Raw genomic sequence first — 23,281 nt, forward strand, 5'->3', positions numbered from 1 at the left:
AGGAACACTTGTGTTGAAGCCCAAGGACGAAAAGGGGTTTATTAGGGGAAGAGCATGACCAGTGCCTCCCTCATGGGAATGATCCCAGAGCTGGACACAGACTCTGCTTGCTCAGCAAGGACCGAGTATGGAGGAAAGGAGGGAGTTAGAGGAGCCTAAGCTCAAACACAGGTAGGGGAGGAGTTGCTCTCCCGCAGAAAAGGCCCAAGAGACAATGAAAGAAATGGAGGTAGACGTAAGCCTCATCAGAACAGAGGAGGCTAGGAAGTACTTGATGTGCTTACTGGCTGGTGAACAGGAGGCCGACTTGGCCAGTGTTGGGAAGAGAGTGTGAAAGGTGTGTTAGCTCTGGAGGGGCCCTAGGATCAGTTGAATTGTATCCTTCCCAAAAGGATACATTGGAGTCCTTACGTCTGACTCCTGTGAATGTGACCTTATTAGGAAATAGGGTTTTTGCAGATGTAATCAAGTTAAGAATGAGGTCATACTGCCTTAGGATTAAGTCTAAATCCAGTCACTGGAGTCATCAAAGAAGGGGGAAATTAGACAGAGACACACAAGGAGAAGATGGCCATGTGATGGCAGAGGCAGAGGTTGGGTGATGCCTAGGAATGTCAAGGTTTGCTGGCTAACACCAGAAACTAGAAGGAGCAAGTCAGGATTCTCCCCTGGAGGTTTCAGAGAGAGACTGGCCCTGCGAACGCCTTGATTTCAGATTTGCAGTGTGAGATTTTAGAAAAATGTAAAAAACGAACAAACAAACAATCTTTATAACTCTTGGTTGTTGCGTTCACCGAGTTGGCAATGTAACTTTGCAGAAGCATTGCCTTCAAAGAGCTGTGACCACAAGATATTAAATAACACGAATTGCTCAGGTTTCAAAAGCCCTGACCAGCCTTGATACTGTAGGAGTCTGCAAATCTCTGTCCAGTTCTGTAAGAGTCCTGTGCATTGTTACAGTAATTGGTAAGGAAGGTGGGGATCTTGTCCTATGGACCCAGACTAATAGGGTTCCAGAATGTTGCAGGGGTTGACTTATGGGCCCTACACAGAGCAGAATTCCCTCACAAAGAAGGCCTCTGGATCTAGCAGATCTGTGTAAGGCAAAATGTTTATCCAGGTAAGGGAAACTTGGCCCTTCACTTCAGCTCTCCAAGAGCACACAGGCAAGAGTTTTGTTTCTAAAGACCCTGGTAGCTCAAAACCAGCACTATCAGGGCCAATCACGTTACACTTCCTATGGGAAAGCTGAATTCGACAATCTGAAGGTAGTCAAGAAAGTCTCATCCAGTATAGGCTAGGGATGTCTAGGAAAAAGAGAGAGTGAGTCCAAGTCAAAGCAAGGGGGAAAGAGAGCAGCTGAATGAGGAAGGGAAAGGCCAGGAGGATGGCCAATCAAAGGCTGCTCTGGGGATGCTCACCCCGCAGGCATTCTAGCTGCAGGGGGAATATGCAGGAATGATTTCAGAAATGAAGATTTTATTTTAATCCTCCCACAAAAGCATTCAAGTAAGCTCTTTCTCTGTGAGAAAGCTAGAGAGTAAGAAACAGGAAAGGAAGGTTCTCAGCGAAAAGATCCATGTTGACTTCTAATATTGCTCACTTAGAGAATACATGCCATCTGGGCGTTTGATGAAAAGAAAAAAGGGCATAGAGAAAAAGCTCAAAGCCATGGATTCCACTTGTGAGTGCAAGGTGCTCGCCTTTCCTCATGGCCAGCTTTTTCCTTTGTTGGAAGCATTTTTTTTTTTTTTTACTGGTCAGCAATGACTTTTTCAAAGTGACCTATCAAGTCTTCATTCCTTTATTCCCTGTGGCCAAGGCGCCAAGCAGTGGGCAAAGAGGAGAGAAGAGGAGAGGACCCAGGTGACAAGGGCAAGGCTGGCATTCTATTCATTAATTGTCTGAGTGTTATCTATAAAATGTGAAGTCACAGCCCACTTGGGCCTGAGGCTGACCCCAGCATACTCACAACTTGCTACTCCAAGTCAGAGAGGACAAGAATACCTGCCTTGTCTTCGTAGATTTTCTTACTGTCTCTTAGAGGTGCATGTTTTGGGCACAAATCCAGGGCTTTCTGGCCCATGACTTAGTCAGTAGTGGTCATGGGTCTCTCACTTTAGCCCTGTCATTTTGAAAACCTTTTCCTTTGAAATGGAATTTGACCCATTCTAGGGATTATGGAAGACAACAGAAAACCAAGGAGCTAAGCAATTAAGTTTATGTGCTTCTAAATTGACATCCCCAACAAAATGATATGAAATGGCTTTGTAGCTGGATATTCTACCCTGAGAAATTAGAAGGGCAAAAGTTTGGCCAAGAAGGGAATGGGGAGTGGGTGGAAAATCTTTTAGTATCACTTTAAGATAGCACGTGTTCTTCCTCATTTTCTTCCAGTTGCATAGGCAATGGTTCTATTATCCAAAAATAATGATTATTTATATTACTATTCTATATTGGTTCTCTGTACTAGAAAATTATTTTAGTAAGTAAATTAGACACCATCACTTAGACCTCATTATTCATTTTTTGTTGTTGTTTATTTGTTTTGGCTTTTGGTATCCATTACTGTACTAGCAATCATTATCTTCAATAATAATAAACACAGTGAACTCATTCTTTCCTTGTTCTGTTTTCAGTGTTTTATCACCTTTCCAATCATTTAGGATAACAAGTCCCAGTAGCTTTAATGACAGACAATCTAATGCACAGGACTTAACAGGAGATAATTCTGAATGGTGGTGCCCTCAGCAGTTATAAAGATGAGGCTGAATTTTGATCCAGAAAACATGATTTTAGTTCTGGGTCCCAGTTGTTAACTTGGAGTGAGTTACTTTACCTTTCTGAGGCTTCATTCCATTATCTGTCAAAGGGGATACTATATTATGCCTCATCTACATCACATGACTACTGTAATGATGAAAGGAGAAATATTGTTTTGAAATTCTTTTAGTAAACCCCTAATGTCCTAAAACTGTAACAAAATAAAAAATATTACAAAAGCTGATGAATTAGAATCACTAGTAAATGATTCTAGATCTTAGTAAAATACTTTTATTTGATTTAGGGGGAAATTATTTCAAGAATACATGACATTCTAAATACAATTATTAATAGCAATGAGCAGAACTCTTTCTTTTCAGCTAATAATGCAAGTGGTGGGATCCTAATATAAAATTTCACCAATGTGATGCAAAGAGCACAAGCTTGGAAAGCCAAAAATTTCAGACCAAAATTTAAACCCTGGCTCTGCTCCTAACATATTATTGTAGTAACCCAAGTGAGGTATTTACTTTATGAGCCTCAGTTCTCTACTATGTAAATGGGGATAAGAACTTACAAATGGGGATAAGAATTATGAAGATTGGATCATAATAAATATGTACAGTGCCCAATAGAACAGTTGATGCCTAGTGGATGCTTGAAAAATGTCCATTTGCTCTCATCTCCTCTGAGATGCCTCATAATATGGGAATGGGGATCCAGCCTGTTCTGTTCCATACCTGTTTCTCCAGTGCAAATGCAATATGTGATTGGTAAATGGGAGAGTGATGCCAGTATCATGTGGAAGTCCTGCAGTTCTCATACGATCTTTTCCTAGGATATTTATATCTTGAAGCAAATAGGGGTATGCTTTCTTCCAATTAAAGAGAAAGCTTTAGCACAATGAGAATACCTTAAGAAACAAGTTGAACACTGACAGAGAGCCTTTCTTTCATGCAAATAGTGGCCGGCTTCGTGGTTTCCAGAGCCACTGTATTTTTCACTCTGTTTTCTGATGAAATAGGGAGTAAACATGAGGAAACAGAACACATTTTCCTTTATGTTAAATTTTAATTTTATGACAAAAGAGTCTACACATTGGATTGGATTTTTAATTTGGATGAAACTGATCTCTGTGAGATGTGAATGCCCTCCAGGACCTACATCTTCAAGAGGAAGCACAAAAATCCAGGGCTTAAGCTTGCAAAAGATCAATGAACCAATACACTGGGTACAAATGCAAGTTATAATTTACCTGTGCTGTTATTTTTATTAAGATTGCTGTGTTTTTTGTTAGATGTTGAATGGTCTCCTCCAAATGCATTTTCTTCCCATAGACTCTGTTATTTTATTGTTCAATTTTGCAGAGTATGAGTTTTTACTAAAATATGTATATGAAATTATAGCAGAAATGCCTGTATTAGGAAATTAGAGTCCAGTCAATCACATTCAGAAATCATGTACTACACTTAGGCATAAGAAATAGTTGAAACATCAGTAAGCCTAATCGTGTGAGACCATTTGACATCAAAATTAAGCCAATTACATTAGAACATATACTTGAATCAAAGGAAAGGAAAAATGTAGGCTCACCCATTGTATATGAGTCTGTCCACATGTGAGATGTGGCCAGTCTTCTTCTCTCCACATCCTAGAGTTTTATAGGAATGGGCCAGGGCACTGCTGGGTATTGGGGAAACCTTGCAGAGCTTCAGACCACCACCTTGCTTCAACCACAGCAGCTCCTCTCTTACCTACTTTAGATATTATGCTTTTACCAAGGTTTTCTTTCAAACAAGTTTTGCCAACATGAGTTCAGTATTTGAAAAGTATAGGCCATCATACCTGATGATAACGGGTTGTTTAATGTGGTCAACATTTCTGTCCCCAATCATACTTTTTTAGGCTTAGAAGAGAGTTTACAAACCATCGTGGTGGCTCAAGCCTGTAATCCCAGCACTTTGGGAGGCTGAGATGGGCGGATCACGAGGTCAGGAGATCGAGACCATCCTGGCCAACATGGTGAAACCCCGTCTCTACTAAAAAACACAAAAAACTAGCCAGGCGAGGTGGCAGGCGCCTGTAGTCCCAGCTTACTCAGGAGGCTGAGGCAGGAGAATGGCGTAAACCCGGGAGGCAGAGCTTGCAGTGAGCTGAGATCCGGCCACTGCACTCCAGCCTGGGCGACAGAGCGAGACTCCGTCTCAAAAAAAAAAAAAAAAAAAAAAAGAAATGTCATTGTTTGGTCACATAACTCCCTTAGATACCTGATCAATTAACAAGAGGATTTTTTAAAACTTTTATTTGAATAAAATTCAAAAAATTGTTTGATCACAAATATTAACATTGTTAAAACCAATCCCTACTAAAATAGATGCTCTCTGGAACCTTCAGTCTAGGATCAAGTATTGCATTTAGTTGTCATCTCTCTTTAATCTCCTTTAATCTAAAATACAGTTATGTGCCATATAATGATGTTTTGGTGACTAACCACATATACAATGCAGATCCCGTATTATATTACCGTATTTTTACTATACCTTTTCTGTGTTTAGATACGTTCAGATACACAAATACTTATTATAGTGTCACAATTGCCAACAGTATTCTATGTAGTACCATGCTATACAGGTTTGTAGCCTAGGTCTGTAGTGAGCTATCCCATTTAGGTTAGAGTACACACACTCTGAGATATTTGCACAACAATGAAATCATCTAACAACACATTTCTCAGAATGTATCTCCATTGTTAAGCAATGCATGACTGTATTTCCACTGATTTTCTTTGCCTGTTATGACATTGATTTAAGAATACAAGTCATCTTTTTCATTAATAAGCATTCCTCATTTGGGGTATTTTCTGATGTTTCTCATAATTAGATTCAGATTCTACATTCTTGGCTATAATCCTACATAAATGATGTTGTGTCCTTCCTAGGCTATTATATCTTGAAACACTTGATGTCCATCTGTTCCTCATTGGTGTTATTACTTTTGATCACCTGGTCAAGGTTTTGTCCAATTTCTCCAATGTATAGTTATATACAGTATTTATTACATATTTTTCTCCTGTAATTAATTAGCAATCTATAGGAAAATAATGTTAGGCCATGCAAATATCCTGCTCTTCATAAAAATTCACCTCACTGCTCCCCAATTTCAGCATCCATTGATGAGTCTTATCTGAGTCATCCATTGATAAGTCTTTATTATCACAACGGCAAAATAATGTTTTTCAGCTCCAGCCACCATATACCAGTCAGCACTTGTCAATGAAAAGAAGATACTTTGGATGGTAGTTCCATAACCCAATCAGATGAGATCCGGCCACTGCACTCCAGCCTGGGCAACAGAGCGAGACTCCGTCTCAAAAAAAACAAAAACAAAAAACAAAAAAAAGAAACCCAACCTAATGACATTTTGAACATTACCTTCTCTTTGATTTTTACCTGAGAAGTTTTGGAATGACCTTTGGCTAAGAACATTAAGATTCTCATGAGTTTCCAGGTTGCTGCTCTCTGTTCTAGGCTAAGGCCTTTCAGGTCTAGATTATTCCATCACTCTCTACTCTGCCTGCACCTTTGATTAAATCTGTCTGGGATTTACTTGAAGGGAGAGGAGAGCACATTAAGGGGGAAAGCAGACAAGCTCCTCTCTGCTCCACTGATGTGCTGGCTGTTTAACTTCTGTTTCTGTCTTCATGCCTACTCTGCTGCAGAGCTAGGATGCCCTGCCCCCACCCCCACTTGTCCTCATTTCACCCACCCTTTGCCACAGGCAGTAAAATACAGCCCTGAGGGGCCCAGAAAGATGCAAGTCTTATAATCCTTGGAAGATACTGAACTATTCCAGTAGGATGCAAACCTCCAGGGTCAACAAGGCCCGATGGGAAGGCTTTTGCTAGCCACTGACAGATGTCACAGAGTTTAGGCCCTTCCCTGGGCTTCTTCTGACTTGAGGTTAAGGATTCTCTTTTGAACCATCTGAAGTCCTGTGATTCCATGAAAATGAGTAAGTTCTCTAACCTTGGGAGATGCTGGCATTAGAGGAAATGGAAATTGTTTGGGGGGCTTGCAGTTCTTTAGCCTCATATAAGATGAATTTGGAACCCTCTGAAAAGAGGAGTTTGGAGGCTTCAGCTGAAGGTACTGCTATGACTCTCAAGATTCCATAAAACTCTGGAACTGAAGCCCCACAGTTCTTGGCAGAGCTTTCAGGCTGTGGCAAGTTTAGGAAGGCCACAACTCTGGTGAGTGGGGATGATGATAGAGGCCACTAAGAGCCGCAGGGAAATGGTCCAGTCCCAGGTTGGAGGAGGAGAAACTGAGGTGCCTCTTCCTCCCACTCTGATGACCCCAGCTGCCCTTGGGGCAGCCATACTGTAAACCATCCCAGAGCTCCCATAGGCCCAAGCAGGGCAGGCATGGAGGAAAAGACCAGGGTTCCAGACCCACCAGGCTGAGTGAAAGTTAGGTCTGGGAATGTGGGAGCACCTCCAAGGGTTGGTTTTCTAAGGAATGGGAAAATGGAAAGTAAATCTTACAGTAGATCAAACAATAAAGAGATTAGTCAGCGGGAAAAGAACAGGTAAGATTCAAGCAGCATTTGCTAAAGTCTAAATCTAGCTGGGGAGCCCCAGCATACCCCCAAATGAGGTTTCTGTAGTGCAGGCCTAGGCAGGCCAACGGGATCAGAAGCCTCAAGAATGAGGAATGGGAACAGCTGTGGACAGCTTGGCCCATGGTCCAGCCTGTTCTGTGGGCTGCATGCTGCTCTCACAACCTATGCCCCATCTCATGGCAGTTTCCTCCCACATCCTGCTCAGTAGCTCTTCAAAGCCTTCGCCACACTCCTCATGTCCCTGCCCTACCACGGGACTCTTCTGTCCCAGCAGCTGGCCTGGCTTCCTCTTTTATCTCAAAGTACCTCTGAGCTTTCATGTGCTGCTCAGTAACAGTTTGTGGAATGAATTAAGAAATTAACAAGTGAGTGACAGAGGTGCCCCTGGAGATCTGAGATACCAAGGAGAACGGTCAGTGTAGAACGGGGCAGGAGCCCGGGTACCCAGGGAGCAATATGGCGGCCCCCAGGCAGCTGGGTTCTTCACAGCAGGAAGAAGAGACCTTTCCGTTTCTGCTCTTCCAACCCTGAATTCGACCCTTTCCCTGTGGCTCTGCACGGCTGTGATAACCAGCCCCATTCACCAGACTTTTGGCCTTCAAAACCTTCTACTTTCTTCCCCTACACCTGGGGGAGGAATAATTCCAGAACATGCAGGAGACAAGGGCTTATTGGTCCAACTTGGAAGGTTGTTGGCCTATCTGAAGAAAGAAACCCCTAGAATGCCATATTTTAAAAATGTTATTATGGCTTTATTTAAAAAACAGTGCATCATTTTCTTAACACAGTCATTAAAAATAATGAAATCATGTCCTTTGCTGCAACAAAGATGGAGCTGGAGGACATAGTCTTAAGTGAATTAATGTAGGAAAAGAAAACCAAATACCACATGTTCTCACTTCTAAGTGGGAGCACAACATTGAGCACGCATGGGCACAAAGGTGAGAATAATAGACACTGCAGACTACTAGAGGGTGGGGGATCAGGGGGGCGTGGGTTGAAAAATCCACTGTTGTGTACTATGCTCACTATTGGGTCCAATATACCCATGTAGTAATCTTACACATGTACCTCTAAAATAAAATCTAAAATAAAATCTGAAATTTAAAAACAAATGCAATGCTTCAAAACATCAAAAAATAAAAATGTGTTTAAAGTAAAAAGTGAATGTTACACATGTACCCTTAAAATAAAACCATCTAAAATAAAATCTGCAATTTAAAAATAAACAAAATGCTTCATAACATTAAAAAATAAAATTGTGTTTAAAGTAAAAAAGTGAAACTGACTTCCCCTTCCCAATTCCCAGAAATTACTATCATTCATAGTTTGGTGTGCTTTCTTCTCCTCTTTACTGTGTATGTGTATGCAGATGTGTATTTTTTGTATGTACATTTTTAGTCTCAAAAAATGGTCTCATACCATACATAATGATCTACTCATAGGCTGCTTGCTTTGTTACTTAGTGATCTATCCTGAATATTACCTTTCCTCCCCAGCACCTCACTTCATGCCTTTGGAGACAAGATCTTTTTAAATGGTCATCTAGGTGGCATCTGATGTTGTGTTATTTCAAACAACATTTCAGTGAAAATTCTTATATAGACATATCTGTGCACTCATATGGATATTTCTATAAAATAAATTTCGAGAAGATAAATTTCTAGATCAAAGATTTTGCACATTATTTTTTAAAAAATAATGTCAAACTTAAAGAAAGTTCCCAGAATAAGAATAATACAGACAACACCCATATAACATTTGCCCAGATTCTTTACCTACTGTTATCATTTCATCCCATTTCTTTATTATGTGCTCTCTTCCTTTCTCTCTTTCTCTCTCTGTAAAATATTTTTTCTGAACTCTTGGAAGATACGTTACATACATCATCACTCTTTATTCTTAGACTCTTCCGTGTGTATTTCCGTATTTCCTAAGAATAGGGAGGGATATTCTCTTACATAACTATAGTACAGTTATCAACTTAGTAATTTAACATGGATAAAATACTTTTATCTAGTTTACTATCTATATTCTAATTTTGTTAATTGACCCAAAAAGTATCTTTTATAGCCCTTTTTTTGCTCTAGTACAGGATTCAGTCTAGCTTCTGATACTGCATTTTGTTATCATATTCATTTAATATCTTTTAATCGGGAAAATTTTCACAATACCTTTTTAATTTTTAAAGGATACCTTTCAAATACTGTGTAATAGAATCTTCCTCATTTTGAGTTTGTCTGATGTCCCTTCATGCTTAGATTCAGGTTAGTTATGTGTTGCATAAGCAACAGTGTGCCCTTCTTACGGTATTGCTTTTGGAGGCACGTGATGTTCATCTGTCCTTCGTGGTGATGTTAAGAACTTGTATATTTTAAATTTTGGTAGCTGTTTATTCCCCAAAACCCTTTTGCCAATTATAGTCTTGCCATAGCTTACGAGATTTGCCCATTTTCACATCCTCTTCCTCACACAGAGCATCATCAGTCTTAGTCCCAGTGTCACTGTGCTTATTCATGCTTTATTTAAAAAACAAAGCATGAATTTTTTTTCCATTTTACTCTGAGGCACTTGAATATTCTTAATATTCTTATCTCTCAACCAATGTTTCTCAACCATCAAAGAGGTAGTAAACTGATACGCTTTTATATGCCAGAGCTCACTGCGAGTCGGGCAGTCTGAGGGAGTGACAGCGTGGGCAGGGTGCATCCCTTGGCTGACAGTTAGGGACTCCATGCTCTGGGAAAGTAAAACACAAGACAATCCTTTTGTTTTTCCTTTGGGAGATTTTTATCTGCCCTCCATATGCAAGGACACACTTCTCCATGTATCTTCCTCCCTTCTTTCCTGTCATCCAATATGAGGAAAAGGCAGCATGGGATCTGGAATGGGAGGTTTCAAGAACACCCCCCCACACACTTTTTAGCAGGTGTGGACCCCTGGCCACACTCCTCTCCTGTCCAGTTCCCAGTGCCTGTAAAACAAGACTCAGAAATACCTGCTTTACATTCCCAATGTAGAAGATACACAGGAAGGAGCTGGCCCCCCACTACAGCCTTTGGAGCAGACTCTGCCCCTCCTTGGCCATCCCTCACCACCACCAGAGGAGGACAGACGGCCCAGAGAGCAGGGCTCATGCAGGGAGGCAGGTGGAGCGGTTCTGTCAGCACCGGCACACTCTGCCAGCGTTAGCTAACAGCTCCTCATACGCCCCTCTGAGATAATTAAGTATTATTATCCCTATTGGCAGGTGGAGACGGTAAGACAGAGTGGTTAAGTGACTTAGTTGTAACTGCTGGGACTGTTTGAGGGAGAAACCATGCCAAGAAGGAAGTGCAGTTCAGGAGGCCAAAAGAGCTTAAGCTATTTAATGTGACTGATTATTTTTAAATAGCTGTTGGAGGGCGGGGGCAGGAAGAGAGACTAGAAGCATGGCCAGTGGGCACTGGTAAGGCATCAAACATTGCAATGAAAAGAAGGAATATATCTAGTGTATCTCTTAAAATGGGTTGCCATAGACAGTCTGTCAACTGCTTACCCCACATGAAGAGGAGAAAAAATAATTGAAGGCCATGATAAGGACAATAGAAAACACTCGCACAGTCTTCCTACAGAGCTGTACAGAGGTCTCCAAGATGGCTAAGCAGGGGCCAGTCTCTATCTGAGAGCCCCAACCTTCTCCAGAGACAGAGCATCCACCAGAACCAGCAGCCCCACCTCTAGCCACTGGGTATCAGGAGGACTTGCCAGCTGTATTGCCATAGTAAGTGCAGCCTCACCTCAGAGCAGCAGGAAGCCCATGTAGCTTCTAGGCACCGGGCAGGGACAGAATGGGAGAAGATTTTGGGTGACCAAGGGTTGTTGGGGAGACACATGGGAAAGGTGGAATGGCATCATGGCCTACTGATGGATGGAAGCCATGGAGACATGGGAAAAGGCCCAGGGGTCACTGGTGTGGCAAACAGACTGGCTGACAAAAAGAAGCTGTGGTCTCCTAGGATGATCCTGGGGCTGAGGGTGGGCAGCAGTGAGGCATGGATGTAGAGAGGCTCTAGGAGAAAGTACAGTTCCTGCCATTGTCAGAGAAGCAATGGATGAAACCCTGGACGTGGCCTGGAAACAGAAGGGGAGATAGCAGGGTGGCCTCCGAGCCTCCTCCTCAACCCTTCCTGCCCTCTGTTCCATGGTCATCCACGCCAACCTGTCACCCAGAGGGTCTGGAGGCTCGTTGTCCCCTCCCCACCTGCCTTGGAGGAGGGCATTTTTGTTTCAGCAGCAGGGCAAGTGCAGCCCTGCTTACTACATTCCTGATGGGATGCTGGCTCTCTCTGTACATTATCAATAGCCCACCATCTGGGAGAGCAAAGTGTACAGAGAAGCTAAAGCACTTTGGGGTTAATCCAATTGCTCTTGCTCCAGAGCAGTCACTTCAGGAACACTGATAGCAGGACTCAAGCTTCAGGGACTGCACGATGAGAGAACGCACCTGCACTGTTATTTTTTTATTCTTATTAGCAAGATGTAAATTAGGGTAATTTAATTTAAATTTTAAAAATAATTTTGGCTTTTACTTTAGATACATGAGGTACATGTGTAGGATTGTTACATGGGTGTATTAAACCCAAGTAGTGAGCATAGAACCCAATAAGTAGTTTTTCAACCCATTCCTCCTTCCCTCCCTCTCACCTCTAGTAGTCTGCATTGTCTATTGTTTCTGTGTTTATGTCTATGTGTGCTCCATGTTTAGCTCCCATTTATAAGTGAGAACATGTAGTATTTGGTTTTCTGCTCCTGCACTAATTCATTTAGGATTCTGGCCTCCAGCTCCATTCATGTTACTGCAAAGGACATGATTTCATTCTTTTTTTATGGCTGCGTAGTATTCCATGGTGTATATGTACCACATTTTCTTTATTCAGTCCACCATTGATGAGCACCTACATTGATTCCATGTCTTTGCCATTGTGAATAGCGAGGCAATGAACATAGAAGCTGCCCCACTAAAGACCTGACTACCACTGCGGGATTCCCTGGAGAGTGTCCGCCTCAGGGTAGACAGGATGTTGTTTCTTTGCCCTTTATTGTCCCTGGCCTGACTCGGAGAGGGGCCTGCTTGTCAAATGAATGAAGGCAGCTAGTTAATTATTCAGCCCTTGTCTTTCCATCCTTTCTTTTAATCATACCATACTCAAGAAGCACTGTGTAATAAAAAGAAATACTAATGCCTATATCCTGGCCATCAGAGGCTGTTTTGGGTGTGGATAGTAAAAGACAGCTGTTTGCCCAGTCAGTATAGTACGGAAAAATGACGTCTGTTTGGTTGAAGATTTTTTTTCCAGTTGGGAAATGTCACCAAGTGGCCTTTCTGTTCTTCACACATGAAATACACACTATCATCCGCATATTTTTAGTTAATTTATGTCCAAATAAGCCTTTCTCTTGCTGCTGGAAAATTATGTTTGGGCTGCAATTACCTTTCGCAGCATTGCACAGAAGGGTTTCAGCGCTCACAAAGCTCAGGGGAGAGGCAGCAAGGACCCCACCTGACTGTAAATCTTTCCATTTGTAGTTATTCAAATCACATATTTTATTACTAGTACAAAATACATTGTGTCATTCATTTTGGAGGAGCAGCTAATGCTTCAAGAAAAGCTTTGAAAAACATTCTATTTAGAAATAATTTTGTAGGCAGCTAATGCTGTGTGTCTTTTTGGGTTGTCTTTTCTCCCAGCCCTTTTCTCTGTTATGTGTGCCATTTGCATGACAAATGAGACCATCCTCTCCAAAAGCTCACCTGTTCCTGCAGCCTACTTCTCACCTCAAGTTTTCATTCTCTGTATATTGCATCATAATCCTTAGCACAGTCATAAATTACAGTGTCACCATCAAGATTGTGGCTTCTGGAAAGAAATAAGCAGCAGGGCCAGATGAACTCTTTCAGAAGATGAGCGACTGTTTTCATGCAAATTCCCGGCATCCTGGGGAACTGGGAACAGCCTCTTTATTATATAGACTCAGTTGCAATTCAGCAGCCAGAAGCCATTTCCACTAGCTGTTAGAGGCTGGTGACACTCAGAGCAAGATAACCTTTTAGGCAGAAACTTCTTTTCCTTCTTAGCTGATATGAGTCTTATCTGGAAAAATATCACTTTACTCATTAGATTGAGGAAAATGGGTCAGTGTACTTTCAGAGTGCTTTTAAGTTGAGACATGTATTCTAAAATACCTTTCTAATTTGACACAGAAACAATTGCAGCTCACTTTAGAGCAGGGCAGTAGACAGTGACTGTGGAACAGGAGCCGGGGTGTGCCACATGGATGCCCCCTGAGCTCAGGCCCATCTGTGTGTGAACTTGTCTACAGTGGATTGCACAGACCCTCACTCGCAAGCAGGTGCTGTACCCAGGCTGGTCGACCACACAGTCAGGAGGGTCACTGCTCCAAGGCAGAGTGTCCAGCCTGCCAACTCCAGCGTAACTCTTGACATACAATGTAAACTTTATCTCAATTTGCCCTCCATTTCCTTTGGGCCACAGATACACTTGACAGAAACATTAACGAGGCCAATTTGTTGCTTTTTTTTTTTTTTCCTTTTTCATCATTTTAAGATCTTTTGAGGCGTAGTACAATGTTGAAAAATATTTGCTGTGTTAGTCTGTTCTCATGCTGCTAATAAAGACATACTCAAAACTGAGTAATTTATAAAGAAAGAGGTTTAATTGACTCACAGTTCAGCATGGCTGGGGAGGCTTCAGGAAACTTACAATCATGGTGGAAGGGGAAGCAAACCTGTCTTTCTTCACATGGTGGCAGCAAGAAGTGCCAAGCAAAAGGGAGGAAAACTCCTTATAAAATAATCAGATCTTGTGAGAACTCACTCACTATCACAGTACAGCAGAAGGGTAACCACCTCCATGATTAAATTACCTCCCACTGGGTCTCTACTACAACACATAGGGATCATGGGAACTACAATTCAAGATGAGATTTGGGTGGGGATATAGCCAAATCATACCATTCCACTTCTGCCTCCTCCCAAATCTCGTGTCCTCACATTTCAAAACATAATCATGCCCTTCTGGCAGTCCCCCAAAATCTTAACTCATTCCAGCATTAACCCAAAATTCCAAGTCCAAAGTCTCATCTGTGACAAGGCAGGTGCCTTCCACCTATGAGCCTGTAAAATCAAAAGCAAGTTAGTTACTTCCTAGTTACAATGGGGGTACAGGCATTGGGTAAATACACCCATTCCAAAGGGAAGAAATAGGCCAAGGGGCTACAGGCCCCATGCAAGTCCAAAATCCAATGGGCAGTTATTAAATCTTAAAGTTCCAAAATGATATCCTTTGATTCCATGTCTCACATCCAGGTCATGCTGATACAAGAGGTGGGCCCCCACAACCTTGGGCAAGTCTGCCTCTGTAGCTTTGCATGGTACAGCTCCCCTCCTGGCTACTTCCACAGGCTAGCCTTGAGTGTCTGCAGCTCTTCCAGGTGTACAGTGCAAGCTGTTGGTGGATCTACCATTCTAGGGTCTGGAGGACGATGGCCCTCTTCTCACAGCTCCACCAGGCAGTGCCCCCATGGGTACTGTGTTGGGACTCCAACCTCACATTTCCCTTCTACACTGCACTAGCAGAGGTTCTCCATCAGGGCTCTACCCCTGCAGCAAATATCTGCCTGGACATACAGGCATTTCCATACATCCTCTGAAATCTAGGTGGAGGTCCCCAAACCTCAATTCTTGTCTTCCACATACCTGCAGGACAAACATCTTGTGAAAGCTGCCAAGGCTTGGGACTTGCACCCTCTGAAGCAATGACCTGAGCTGTACCTTGGCCCCTTTTGGCCATGGCTGGAGCAGCTGGGATACAGTTCTGCAGTTCCAAGGCTCCACACAGTAGGAGGAACCGGAATCTGGCTCAGGAAACCATTTTTCCCTCCTAGGCCTCCAGGTCTATGATGGGAGGGACTGTGGTGAAGGTCTCTGACTTGCCCTGGAGATTCTACTCCTTATTAGTTATGCAAATTTCTGCAGCCACTTAAATTTCTCCCCAGAACATGGGTTTTTCTTTCCTATTTCATCACCAGGCTGCAAATTTTCCAAACTTTTATGTTCTCTTCCTCTTGAATACTTTGCCGCTTAGAAATTTCTTCGGCCAGATTCCCCAAATAATCTCTCTCAAGTTCAAAGTTCCACAGACCTCTAGGGCAGGGGCAAAAAGCTGCCAGTCTCTTTGCTAAGCATAGCAAAAGTCACCTTCACTCCAGTTCCCGACAAATTCCTCATCTCTATCTGAGACCACCTTAGCCTGGACTTTGTTCTCCATGTCACTATCAGCATTTTGGTCAAAGCCATTCAGCAAGTCTCTAAGAGGTTCCAAGCTTTCCCACATTTTTGCATTTGATCTTAGCCAAAAGCCCGAGAAGCGATGCTTTCCCACATTTTTGTATTTTCTCCTGAGTCCTCTAAACTGTTCCAACTTCTACCTGTTACCCAGTTCCAAAGTCACCTCCACATTTTCAGAAGCATCTCATTCTACTGGTACCAATTTACTGTATTAGTCAGTTCTCCTACTGCTAATAAAGACATACCCAAAACAGGGTAATTTATAAAGGAAAGACTCACAGTTCAGCATGGCCGGGGAGGCTTCAGGAAACTTACAGTCATGGTGGAAGGGGAAGCAAACTTGTCCTTCTTCACATGGTGGCAGAAAGGAGAAGTGCTGAGCAAAAGGGGGAAAAGCCCCTTATAGAACCATCAGATCTTGTGAGAACTCACTCACTATCACAAGAACAGCATGAGGGTAACCACCCTCATGATTAAATTACCTCCCACTGGGTCCTTCCTACAAGTAGGGATTAGGGGAACTACAATTCAAGATGAGATTAGGGTAGGAACACAGCCAAACCATATCACTTGCCATGCAAACAGCTGCCCACTTCCTCACCCAAGGCAGACATTGCTCATCAACACCAATACCCCTCTTCTCTCCATACCTGGAAGGCCTAGCCCCTGGTTCTCAAGCTTGGTTGCCCATTGGAGTCACCTGGGGAAAGTTTTATTTTTTGGTAGTGCGTTGAGTCTTCTAATTTTGAGTCTCTGGGAGTGGTGCCTGAGCATTGATGATTTGAACATGCTTCAGCTGATTCTTACGTGTAGTCATTAGTCACAACCTCTTGTTGACCCCAGTCATGAAGCCTCAGAATCCTTCTTAAACCAGGCACTAACAATTATCAAAGTTTGTATTCAAGACAATTGCTAAAGCAATCCATGACTTATGTCTGATTGATCTATGCCAGCAGTTCTCAAAGTGTGGAAACCACACTGGGAATTTGTTAGGAATGCAAATTCTCAGGCCCTACCCCAGAACTAGTAAATTTAAAAGTCTGGGTTAGAACCAGTTTTATGAGCCCCTCCGGTAGGTTCTGATACACATTCAAATTTGAGAACCACTGCTCCAGTAACTGTGACTAATGGCCTGACAGTCTAATCACCTGAAGCATCACCAAAAACCTACCAATTCTTGAGCATTACTCAGAGAAATTTGAATAAATTAGGATACTCATGGCTTTAAAAACAAGCAAACAAACAAACTTTCCCCAGGTGATTCCTATAGGTAACCAAGCTTGAGAACCACTGGACTAGGCCTTCTAAGTTCTCAAAGAAAAGGTGTATTGGCCTTGCTTTCAGCCAGTGTTGTGCATTTACCTAGGCCTGGAGTGGCCACCTAAGTCTGGGGACACTGATGGTAGAGTGAGGATAGAATTCTCCCTCAGGCATGGTGACAAAGGGCAGTGCTTCAAGGTATGAACTGTGGCCGATGTCTGACCAACAGCACTGATGAAATGTTAGAGGGGCCCTGTGGTTAATCGAGGGGCTTTGATATAAAGTGTTGGAGGTATCCCTCACTCCCAAGCCCCCTGATAGTAGCCCATGATGGTTCTGCCACCTAGGAACTTAACAATGGCATTGTTAAACTAGTATCTGATAAAATTGTACATACTCAGTGTATTAGTTTCCCATGGCTTCTATAACAAATTATCACAAACTGAACAGCTTTAAACAGAAATTTATTCTATCACAGTTCTGGAGGTTGGAAGTCTGAGATCAAGGTGTTGGCAGGCTCATTCTCCCTTTGAAGGCTCTAGGGAGGATCTATTCTATGCCTCTCTCCTAGTTGCCATCAATTCTTGATGTAACTTGGCTTGTAGATGCATCACCTCAATCTCTGCCTCCATCTTCACATGGTGTTCTCCCTGGTGTGTTGTTGCATTTTCATTCGGCTTTCTTATAAGGATGCCAGCATGAAATTTAGGGCTCATCCTAATCCAGTATGATCTCATCTTAACTTGATTATATTTGCAAAGACCCTGTTTCCAAATAAGATCACATTCACAGGTATCACAGGTTAGGACTTCAACATGTCTTTTGCGGGGATATAACTCAATACACAACATTCAATAATTTATTGTTTAATGATAATTAGAATATATTGTGTGGTTTGAATATCTATCATATTGGATTTTCACAACAACCTCAATGTATTTTATATATTAGAAACCTTTTGGAATAGCGGGCATTATGAAATTCAGAGCCATTTCATGATACACTCAGCCATGAACCTATCACTTCCAAACGTCGAGGGGATTCTCTCATGCTGCACAACTGAAATATTTGGTGAACAAGTCCATGAACACGATACTCAGTATTCATGAGTGACTGGATTTCTGCCATAATCCCATTGAGACTTTGTCTCACACAGGACGGTGGAGAAAAGTGCTGTAGCAATGACCGGACACATAGAAGTACTACCCTCTGGGATTCTCAACAATAAGTAATTAGCAAAAGGAATCAGTCATATGCCTGGACCTCGGCCTGGAAAACTTCATACTTGGGTGGGCTCTAAAACCAAAGCTATGTGTTGTACTTATGTGACCTCACTCTGGCAAGACAGTGTGCTGGCTGGATGGTATTAGGTACATCCATTGCCCATTGAGAGTAGGGCTGAGGGTCATCATTACCATGTCCACAGCAGGGTACTGAGGATAGAATGGGTGCTACATAGATGCTTGCTGCATGCTGTCTGAAGCTGAGGGACTAAAGTGCCTCCACACCAAGAGCTTCTACCTGTTGGCATCACACCTGCTAGCAGGTGTGGATGTGGGTCGGCAGATGACCCTGAGGATAGCTGGGTTAAGATTAATTCACTGTCAGATATCTTGTCTTAGTTCACCACATTCTACACACACACACACACACACACACACACACAATCTTAAGTTTATCTTATATCTGAGTTAAGACATAATTATTCTGAAGCAGTGGTTTTCAAACATTTGAAGAATTCTTGGCAACACAACCATTCAATACAAAACTCTCTGTGGAAGGTGTGTATGAAGTCTTGAAGGGAACTCAGACCCTGATGATAGTGAGGGGCCTCTTCCTGTTCTTCTCTTCTCCCTCCCCCATGCTCCAACAGCGACCCCTGTGGCAGTCCTAGGGAAACCCGGTCCCTGCAGAAAGCAGATCCATGCCCTTAGCATCCCCCGGGGAAGCAAGCCATCTGGTACCTTGTAGAAACCCCTGCCAGGGACAGTGCTCTCCCCAAGCCCAGTGTCAGCACTTCTGTGTCTGTATGAATGCAGATTCCTTTCCAGTGAACTCCATGCATTCTTCACTGCCCTGAGAATTTTTCCCTGATGTTCCTCACCACCCAGTGGCACAAGCACTCCTCTATGCCCCTTCCTCATGGCTGCACTGGGGAGCTGGGGGCTCTTAGGGCACTTTACATTCACATGGCTGTGTTGGTCTTGGTGTCTGGGCCAAGCTCCTCATGCAGCAGTGGCAGGACCACCTGGCTGGCAGAACCCTGCCTACTGCAGCGTGGTTCCACTTCCTTTTCTTCTGCTTCCCTCCATAGGGCTGGTCACCATCCTCTAAATTAATAGATTTCCTTTCACGTAATTGAAGACAAGTTAATAATCATCACCTGATAATATTAATTATGTCAATAATTGATACTGATTATATCAATAATCATCACTCTGATTACTTCTGAGCACCAGAAGGCAACATTGACTGATGTTTGAAAAGATGGAAGAAAGATTTAAAACTCCTAGGAAACAAAGTGCCCACTCTTGTGCCCCCCTGACTTTGCATTTCCTGTTGTTCTGTCTCCCAGGACAGTGTCCCCCTTCTCTTCAGCTGAGCAGGAGAGCCTGCCATGACCATCTGTCACCTGCCTGTTCAGGGGCTCTTCTCGAAGGCTCAGCCACCTGCTGGGATGGAGGGGGGCGGCAGTGACAAGCCAAGCTCAGTGTTCAGTGAGGCCCAACAGTGCAAGGTGGCAGGAGGGCTGGAGGCTCCTTGCCGTGGGCCAGCACTTCCACTTTCCAGGCAAGAGGGAGCGGCCTCACAGCTATCACTGACAGCCCCTGGGGTTTGCTCCAGACTTGGCAGAGGAGGACAGTCTCAGACTCCCAAATCTTTAAAAATCAGAAGAGCCACACTGTCATCTCCCCTCCTCTCTCTGACACAAAAACACACAGAAGATAAGCAAGCCCTAACTCTCTTTTACTCAGAGACCTACACTGCCAAGTTTTCTCTGTCTCCCACTCTCGCACACAGATTGATACATTCTCACACAGAATCTGGTTCTCTGTCTCTCTCTGGCTCTCTCTCTCTCTGTCTCACCCACACATACACACACACACAGTATACTAATTAAACTCCAACTCTCTCCTACCTCACTTGACCCAGGTATTTTGAGAGAACCAAAGCCCCTGTTTTCTGGGGGAACCCAGGCCATCTCGAGGTGTGACAACAGCACCTCCCCTAATGGCAACACACAACCTGGGGTCTCTGCACTATCAGACATTGACCTCCAGGTGTTTGGTAGCTGCTGCTTCACTGGATGAGTTCTCCTCCTCTCTTCCCAGCTGTGGGGACCGTGTAGATAAAACCAGTAAATTCATTCATGTTCTGGGGGATGCTGAGAATAGAGAGTCCTGCTGCAGCCACAGCCTGAGCATGCCCTCCAGGCATTTGTCGTGTAGCTGGCATTTGAGCTGAGGACATCTCCCCCACCACAAAAGCCTGCCACCATCCTCAGGGGAAATCAGGACTGTCTTCTTTGCAGAAAGTGGGATCTGTGCCTGGGGAGGTCCAGCCTGGTTGCCTTTATTCCTCCCAGGCTCCAGAGAGGAAACCAGATAAAAATACACTTTGCTGTTTGCTCCTTTTTTTTTTCTCCCTAGCTTGGGTTAACCATTTTACATTTTACAGTATTTTGCTAACGTCAACCATGTATCTTTGGTGACTTGAGCAGATTGTAAGAATGGGCAGTATAAAAATATCCTCTTTCAGTGGAGGCATGAGGTAAATGAGGAGGGGAGCGAGGGAGCTGCCATCCCCGCTCTGTGCTGTCACTACTGCAGCCAGCGGCTTCATGTTCCATGTATTATGAGCGAGACAATGCCTAAGCATAGAAAAAAGCATGATGGGGTGAAATCCTGGCATTTGGCATGAAGAACTGAAAAGGGGGGCCATATTTGCTATCGGGAGTGATGAGCTTTGGAGGACAGCCTTGGCGGGCACCCTGTTTAACAGCTGTAATTGGCACTGATACTGGACAGCATAGGCCATGCCAGCTGTCTCCTCTATGCTCACCTCCTATTACTTCTCCTTTAGGAACTCTGTGCTTCAGCCATTGTGGATTGCTTGCATGTCCCAGCCTCTCTCTTATCCCTGGCTGTTGCACAAGCTGCTCTCTGCCTGGACTTCCCTCCTGCAGTCACTTCGCCTGGTTAACTTCTACTTGTTCTCTAGGGCTGCGCATAGTGAAAATAATAGTTAACACTGGGCTGTGTAGGTGCTGATGAGAAACTGAGGCACAGAGAGGTAGGTTATTTGCCCCCGTCGCACAGGTAGAAAGAGGCAGTACTGGTATCCAAACCCAGCCAAAGGCTCCAGGAGTTCTTAACCACCGTCAGAAACTGCTTCTCTAACAGCTCCTGCCTGCCTTCCCTGACCCTTCCCTGTGTTGCGGAGTCTCCTCTGGTTTGCAGAATACCTTGTACCTACTCTCATCTTCACCTTCCCTTGCTTTTCAATGTTTTTAACAATATATTTTAAGCTTCTGTTTTCTTGTCTGCCTCCCCACTGTCCTGTTCAGTTTGAGGGCAGGGACACTGGCTCATTTCTGGGACACCAGCTTCTCAGCAGGACCTGGCACAAAATGGTACTTTTTGCCTATTTCTTGATGGGATGAATGAATGAATGGATAGATCTGAATCCCTTAAGTAAACAAAACTGGCCAAGGTCTGGCAGACAAGCTGAGGGCCAAGCAGAGAGCCAATTTAGAAAGCTCCATTGTGGGATTGGAGGCAAGAAGGAGAAACAAGCCTAAGGGCGCCCCTGTAGAAAAGGGCATCTCCAGCCTCTGGAATCTTGACCTCCACTGAAGGGCTGGCAGGACAGTCAGCATGTAGAAAGACCACAGCACCGGGACCATTCAACCCTCGTGAAACCCGGGGCTATCTGCAGGCTACAGAGTTAGGAAAACCTGCCCCCCAGAGGTGGAATGCAATGAAAATGGGGCAGAGGGCAGCATAGCATGACCTTGTAGTGGCAGGGCTCTTTAGGAGGCATGCTTCATCATTCTTCTTTCCTTTTGTATCATTGCGATTCCTTCTGACCCAAATGTGTTAGCTTTTACATTGCCAGGGAACAAAGGAAACCATAACTTGTATCTCATGTAGCCAATCTCAGGTAGTTCCAGTAAGTTTATGACAGTTACACTCTCTCCTCCCACCCACCTCCCCTGCAGCAACATTGGAATCAATATATAGGGAACCGGGGCACATGTGGTGTGTCCACATAAGGCTAGAGGCCAGCACAGGCATGCTGGTCACCTTGAGCTTCTCTAACTAGGCATAGCAACATAGCTTGTGCATGAGGCAAGAATAGCCTGTCTGTCATAATTCACAAGATATGGGAGTGAGGGTTTGAAAGGGTGTGCATGCCAAGTTTTTTATTGCCTGCCTTCAACCAGAAACCTGATGGTTGGGCTGACCACTCTTTCTCCTTTCAGGGAGGGAAGATCCCCGTGAGATGGACAGCTCCAGAGGCCATCGCCTACCGCAAGTTCACTTCAGCCAGCGACGTTTGGAGCTATGGGATTGTCATGTGGGAAGTCATGTCATTTGGAGAGAGACCCTACTGGGATATGTCCAACCAAGATGTGAGTGTCAGCAGCACTTTGTCACTACAAACCCCCATCGAAGGGATCCCAAAGGCAGTAGCATACCAGTTCTTCCTGTTTTCAGCTCCTGGCCTCATAACCTGAACCTGCAGTGTTCAGGGCAGGGGATACACGGACACCCTTAGCATGGATGTTGGAACTAATCAAAGAGCCCAGCATGGAGGTGTGAAAGTCCCTATGACCACAAAGCCTGTAGAGGTGCCAAGGCCACAGACCCCAACCCAAGAGACAAAGGGCTGTTTAATTCCAAATGGCTGAGGACCATGAATAGATCAGCCCCAAATTAAGCAGTAAAGTCTACCCTGCTTCTAAGCGTTCAGATTCTGTGTTTTCCTTCCCCATGCACAACAGAGGGGAAGGAGGCACTGGACTGAGGGCCAGGGCCTTGGTTCCCATCCTGCTCTGCCTCTGATGGCTGTGCTCCATTGAGCCAGTTGCAGTTTCTTTGTGGAACTTGTACCTCCTAGCTTTAAAGAGAGGAATTGTAAAGGGCCCTTCTTCCCCGAGAATTCACTCTTCTATGATCCCATATCACCTATCAGTGAAGGAAGAGGTGGAAAGCTTTCCAAAGCTGGTCAGCTTCAGATGGACCACAGGAGAGGGGCTCTGTCTGCGGGGAGGTAAGCACTCCC

At 43.9% G+C, this 23,281-nt stretch overlaps 1 protein-coding gene across 2 annotated transcripts in view; it reads left to right on the forward strand.

The window, feature by feature from the left end:
* Positions 1-23,281, forward strand: part of EPHB1 (EPH receptor B1) — a 451,564-nt gene that overhangs the window by 415,839 nt on the left and 12,444 nt on the right. For both annotated transcript variants that reach the window (XM_017847708.1, XM_017847709.1), the window contains exon 13: positions 22,479-22,628. In XM_017847708.1, the coding sequence (XP_017703197.1) occupies positions 22,479-22,628 (150 nt within the window). The remainder of the gene's footprint in view (positions 1-22,478; positions 22,629-23,281) is intronic.

Source organism: Rhinopithecus bieti, unplaced genomic scaffold, assembly GCF_001698545.2.
Source record: "Rhinopithecus bieti isolate Rb0 unplaced genomic scaffold, ASM169854v2 scaffold_30032, whole genome shotgun sequence".
Taxonomy (NCBI): Eukaryota; Metazoa; Chordata; class Mammalia; order Primates; family Cercopithecidae; genus Rhinopithecus; species Rhinopithecus bieti.